This window comes from Apaloderma vittatum, unplaced genomic scaffold, assembly GCF_000703405.1.
Source record: "Apaloderma vittatum isolate BGI_N311 unplaced genomic scaffold, ASM70340v1 scaffold13327, whole genome shotgun sequence".
NCBI classification, from domain to species: Eukaryota; Metazoa; Chordata; class Aves; order Trogoniformes; family Trogonidae; genus Apaloderma; species Apaloderma vittatum.
In genome coordinates, this window is record NW_009727876.1 from 1 (window position 1) to 6030 (window position 6030).

The 6030-nt window shown below is 55.2% G+C and overlaps 1 protein-coding gene across 1 annotated transcript in view; it reads left to right on the top strand.

The window, feature by feature from the left end:
* Nucleotides 1–1761: 1761 nt before the first annotated feature.
* LOC104277273 (tropomyosin alpha-4 chain) overlaps nt 1762–6030 on the top strand; it is a gene marked incomplete at its 5' end in the record, with an annotated part of 7072 nt that continues 2803 nt past the window's right edge. Inside the window, 6 exons of the mRNA XM_009873859.1 lie at nt 1762–1895; nt 2882–2999; nt 3124–3194; nt 3974–4049; nt 4181–4243; nt 5502–5571. Of these exons, the coding sequence (XP_009872161.1) occupies nt 1762–1895; nt 2882–2999; nt 3124–3194; nt 3974–4049; nt 4181–4243; nt 5502–5571 (532 nt within the window). The remainder of the gene's footprint in view (nt 1896–2881; nt 3000–3123; nt 3195–3973; nt 4050–4180; nt 4244–5501; nt 5572–6030) is intronic.

Below are 6030 nucleotides of genomic sequence, written 5' to 3' on the forward strand. Positions count from 1 at the left end.
CCCAGCGGCTGGCACAATTCCCGGCGGGTGAGGGCCACGGTTCAGCCGGGGGCCTCGGGGGATGCTCCATCAGCTCCAGCTCAGCTGCTGGCATCCTTACCGGCGAACTGACCGCAGCCTCTTATCCCTGGCCCCGGTAGCTGGACTGGCTGCACAGTGGAAGCAGGGAACCTATAGGTCTCGGGAGAGCTGGAGGATGCTGCTACCTAGGTGCAGCGGGAGCTGGGGAGAGAAAAAAAAAGGGCAGCATCCCCACCTCCAGGATGCCTGCTCCAGCTGGTCCCTCCATGGGTTTTGCAAGCAATGCTCTGTGTAGCGAGGCTCCCCTGGGTTTGCCTGCCTGGCAGGGCACCTGGCAGCAGTCAGCAGCCAGCTTGGTCTTGGCTCTGCTTGGCGTCACGCAGATCCTGGGAAAGGTTCCCCTCCCTGGGAGGCCAGCGGCATGCACAGCTAAAAATCCCACACCTAGCCTTCTAGTGGATTCTGTGGTCCTGGCCAGAGCAGTCACAGGGCCTCCAGATCTCCAACATGCCCCTTTGCGGGGACAAGCCACCCCTCCTCACCGCCACAGGCTGAAATTCCCACTCTGCACATACTGGGCTGGAGCTGCATGCCTGGGAGAAGCCAGCATCAAGACGAGTGCTAGGGATGGAGGAAATCCTGTTGCCCCTATAGAAAGGCAGTGGTTCGTGGTCGGGCATCTCATCCTATTCCAGTGAGCACTAGCTTGTGGCACAGTGCCAAGGGATGTTCTGGATAGCAAATCCAGAAATATATATTTCCACTGAAAATGCTTGTTAAAATATATATGTATATGTGCATATATATGTATATAGAATCATAGAATAGAATCATAGAACATTTTCAGCTGGAAGAGACCTTCAAGATCATTGAGCCCAAACTTTTCCTAGCCCTATCAACACCACTAAACCATGTCCCTCAATGCAACATCCACCCGTCTCTTCAACACCCCCAGGGATGGTGACTCAACCATCTCCCTGGGCAGCCTGTTCCATTGCCTGACAACCCTCACAGTAAGAAATTCTTCCTAATATCCAACTTGAACCTCCCCTGGTGCACCTTCCACTTGTCCAGTCACTCAACACTAGCAGACCAACACCCACCTCGCTATAACCTCTTTTCAGGTAGTTGTAGAGAGCGGTAAGGTCTCACCTCAGTCTTCTCTTCTCCAGGCTAAACAGCCCCAGATTCCTCAGCTACTCCTTGTATGACACATACTCCAAATCCTTTACCAGCTTAGCAGCCCGCCTCTGTACCCTCTCCAGCACCTCAATGTGTGTTTCGTAGTAAGGGGCCCAAAACTGAACACAGGATTCAAGGTAGAGCCTCACTAGTGCTGAGCACAGGGACACCATCTCTTCCCTGCTCCTGCTGACAGCACCATTCCTGACACAGGCCAGGATGCCGTTGGCCTTCTTGGCCACCTGGGCACACTGCTGGCTCATGTTCAGCTGCTGTCCATCAACACCCCCAAGTCACTCTCTGCCTGGCAGCTCTCCAGCCACTCATCCCCCAACCTGTAGGACAGCTGAGGGGGGGCTGTTGTGGCTGAAGGACTGGGCCCAATACTGAGCCCTGGGGGACACCACGTGTGACCGGCCATGAACTGGATTTAACTCCGTTGACCACAACTCTTTGGACTCAGCCTTCTAAACAGCTTTTTACCCAGCAAAGTGTATGTCCATCCATATACATACATGTATGAGACATGGCGTGATCAAAGGGTTTCTGTTCCCTCAGGCTGAGGCTGAAGTGGCTTCTCTGAACCGCCGTATCCAGCTGGTTGAGGAGGAGCTGGACCGAGCCCAGGAGCGCCTGGCCACTGCCCTGCAGAAGCTGGAGGAGGCTGAGAAGGCGGCTGATGAGAGCGAGAGGTGTGATGGGAATGGATGGGGAGGTGGCATCAGATCACCAGTAGTTGCCGGCAGCTCCCTTGGTTTCACAGAGGGGTACCTCTGAGGTGACCTTACAGGGCTTGCAAAGAAGTCCCCCATATACAGGCTTTCTTTAAAATACTGAAATTTCCATGGTACCCATAATATCCTGAAAATTTTTACCTGGTGGTTACAGCCTGATATTTGTATAAACAAATCTGGGGGAGCTTGTTTACTATCCCAGAGCAGCCTCTTGTGCTCAAGGACTGCACATCTGTGCCTAGGAGGGGACATCTGTGGCTGGAAACCAAGGTCAGCTTTTGAGAATGAACCAGCCTCATTCAAAAAAACCCCAACCTGCAAAGTGTGTTGCCCAATCCTTGTGGCATGCAGAAGCTGTTCAGGGGAGGACACTGGGGTTGTATGGGAGTGCCTGGACATGTCATGGCATTCCTCATAGTTAACACAAGATCTTCCCTCCATTGGCAAATACCGGTTTGAGCAACAGCATCTGAGGGAGAGGAGAAGAGTCCCTGCCGTAGGGATTCACAGGGCTTTGGTGACCACTTGCTTGTGAGCATCATTGCTGAATGAGAAAAGGCTTTGCCACAGGGTATTTTCTATAATTTTCTAAGGGTTGGTGGCCTGTCAGGCTGCTTTTGTGGAGGCTGCAGCTGGGTCATCCTGGGCTGCACGCATTTTCCCCAACAAATGATGGGTTCAGGACCTACGTGGTTGAGAGGCACCCTAGCCACATCTCCCTGCTCAGCAGCATAGTCCTGGGACCACCTCTACTGCTCTACCTGCATGCAGTGTACTGCTGTGTAACTCTATTGTGTGGGGTGGCCAGTAAATGCCAGCATCCCCAGGCCATGTTCCATGTCTCTGGGGCTGGAGGATGGGAAGGTTAGGGTGCAGTGGGCATACAGGAGGTGTAGATACCACCTCAACTCACAGTAGTAATGTCTTCTGGCTTGGGTTTTCAGAGGCATGAAGGTCATCGAAAACAGGGCTATGAAAGATGAGGAGAAGATGGAGCTCCAAGAAATGCAGCTGAAGGAGGCGAAGCACATAGCAGAGGAGGCTGACCGCAAATACGAGGAGGTGCGTGCCCCCTTCCCGCAGTCCTGACCTGCCCTGGTGGCACCCAGGACTGCCTACTCTCAGTCCTGTTCTCCCAGCCGGGGCAAGCACAGGGCCAACACATTCCTCTTGCTGCTGTTGACAGGTCGCCCGCAAGCTGGTCGTTCTTGAGGGAGAGCTGGAGCGCTCGGAGGAGAGGGCAGAGGTGGCAGAGAGGTGAGCAGGGCTTCCAGTGGGCAGTGTGCAGGGATCCCACACAGCCATTGCCACAAATCCTTGGCAGCAGTGGGAACAGGGATGTCTGCATGAGGATGGGAATGGGGATGTCCCTTTCTGGAGTGGCAGGGTCTGCCATCGGGGTGGTCCCTGGACCTGCAAGCTGAGGGAGGGGGACGCTGGCCTGACAGCAGCACATCCTTGACCCTGTTCTCTGCTGTCCCTTCCTCCCTGGGGTATGCCTCTTTTCCACCCCAGCCGAGCGAGAACTTTGGAAGAACAACTGCGGACCACAGACCAGAGTCTCAAATCCCTCATTGCCTCAGAGGAAGAGGTACTGGGGCAGGGGCACAGGGCGATGCGCAGCCACTCTGTTGCTGCCTCTTGAACTGTGCAAGCCACCTCTCTCCTCTCTGCACCACTGCCTCCACACCGACCTTGCCTTGCCTCCCTCTCCAGCACGCACAGGATGGGCACGCTCCTCCATCCCTCCAAGCCTGCTTTCCTTCTTGGTGGGGCTGGCAGGAGTTTGGCCGGTGGTGTTGCACGGGGTGTCTGTGCAAGGAAGCGTGAGGAACGGATGAACAGATGCATCCTAGCAGCTCCCGCTTGCAGCGGCTCTGCTCCTCCTCCACCTGCACTGTTTTCTTCTCTCTCAACTTGATTTCTTTCTTTCTTTCTTTCCTCCTTTCCCTTGCCCACTCTTTCTGCTCCCCTCCTTCTCCTGTCCCCCTCACCGACACCATTCCCCTTCCTGGCGGCCCCTGCTTGCGATGTAGTAAATGTGGTGATCTAGAGGAGGAGCTGAAAATTGTCACCAACAACTTGAAGTCCCTGGAAGCCCAGGCTGACAAGGTAGGACCTAGCAGGGCTGCTGGGGCTGGGCAACATGCGTGGTGTTCGGAGGTGCGGGGGAGTCCTGCTGGGATGAAGGACATCTAGAGGTGTCCCATGCTGCTCACGGGTGTCTGTCTCTGTGTCTGCAGTATTCCACCAAGGAGGACAAGTACGAGGAGGAAATCAAGCTTCTGGGAGAAAAACTGAAGGAGGTAAGGGGTGTGAGGCCAGCACTGCATTGGTGCAGGTACAAGTTTGCCATTCTGAGTGGGTTGTGACCCTGTTACCATAGAATCATGGAATGGTTTAGGTTGGAAGGGACCATCAAGATCAGCTGGTTCCAAACCCCCTGCCATGGGTAGGGACAAGCCTGGCCTTGGACACTTCCAGGGAGGGGGCTTCCACAGCTCCTCTGGACAACCTGTTCCCAGGTCTCACCACCCTCACAGTGAAGATTTTCTTCCTTGCATCTGATTTAAATCTTCCCTCTTTCGGTTTGAAACCATTACCCTTCGCCCTATCACTACACTTCCTGATGAAAAGTCCCTCCTCAACTTTCCTGTAGCCCCTTCAGGTACTGGGAGACTGCCGTAAGGTCACTCCAGAGCCTTCTCTTCTCCAGGCTGAACTGCCCCAACTCTCTCAGCCTGTGCTCACAGGGGAGCTGCTCCAGCCCCCTTATCACCTTTGTGTCCTCCTCTGGACCCAATCAAGGAGGTCCATGTCTTTTCTGTGTTGGGGGCCCCAGAGCTGAACCCAGCACTGCAGGTGAGATCTCATTACAGCAGAGAAGAGGGTGAGAATCAGCTTCCTCAACCTGCTGGCTGCACAGCTGTTGATGCAGCCCAGGATGCAATTGGCCTTCCGGGCTGCAAGTGCATATTGCTGCCTCATGTTCAGTTTTTCATCCACCAACATCCCCAAGTCTGTCTCTGCAGGGCTGCTCTCAATCCACTCGTCGCCCAGCCTGTGTCTGTGCTTGGAATTGCCCTGACCCAGGTGCAGGACCTTGCACTTGGCCTTGTTGAACCTCATGAGGTTGGCACAGGCCCACCTCTCCAGCCTGTCCAGGTCCTTCTGGGTGCCACTCCTGCCTTCCAGCGTGTCGACTGCACCTCAGATCTTGGTGTCATTGGCAAACTTTCTGAGTGTGCACTTGATGCTACTGTCCATGTCACCAACAGAGATGTTACACAGCACCGATCCCAGTGCTGACCCCTGAGGAATGCCACTTGTCCTCTCACCATTACCAAAACTGCTGCCCTGCAGCTTGGCAGATGTCTGGGTCTGGGATGGTCCCGTAAGCCTGCACCAGCTTGGGTGTGGGAGTCTATGGGGCCCTTGTCCCTTGCCATTCCCAGGGAAGAGCTTGTGCAGAAGGGTACTGGAGGTGTGGATGGGGCAGATTCGGGGTGCAGCGCAGACTGCTTGTGCCCCACAGCTCAACCTCTCTCCATTGTGCTCCTGCAGGCCGAGAGCCGGGCTGAGTTTGCAGAGAGGTCTGTGGCGAAGCTGGAGAAGACCATTGATGATCTAGAAGGTAAAATGTCTCCAAACAGACCCTTGTCTCTCTTTCTCCGGGAGCACATGCCACAACGTGGTCCTGGTAGGGCTGGACAGTGCTTGGTTCGGGTGAAGGGGTGGTCAAGGGTCCCAGGAGTGGTGCAAGCTGGATGCCAGGGTATCTGGTGTGGGAGACCAGAACTGCTGGGATCTGGGCTCTGTCTTTGGGTGGGGAATAGGGCTGTATCTACACCACCTGTGTCCGCACGTTCCCACTGCCCTCGGCACCTTGCTCACAGCCACTCTCTCTCTCCACTTCCCCCACTGCCGCCACATTGCCTGGCCCCACACTTGCCCTCCCTGACTTTGCAGACGAAGTGTATGCACAGAAGATGAAGTACAAAGCCATCAGCGAGGAGCTCGACAATGCACTTAACGACATCACCTCCCTCTGAGCCTCCCGCAGGACACCAGCACTGCACACCCCCCCACCACC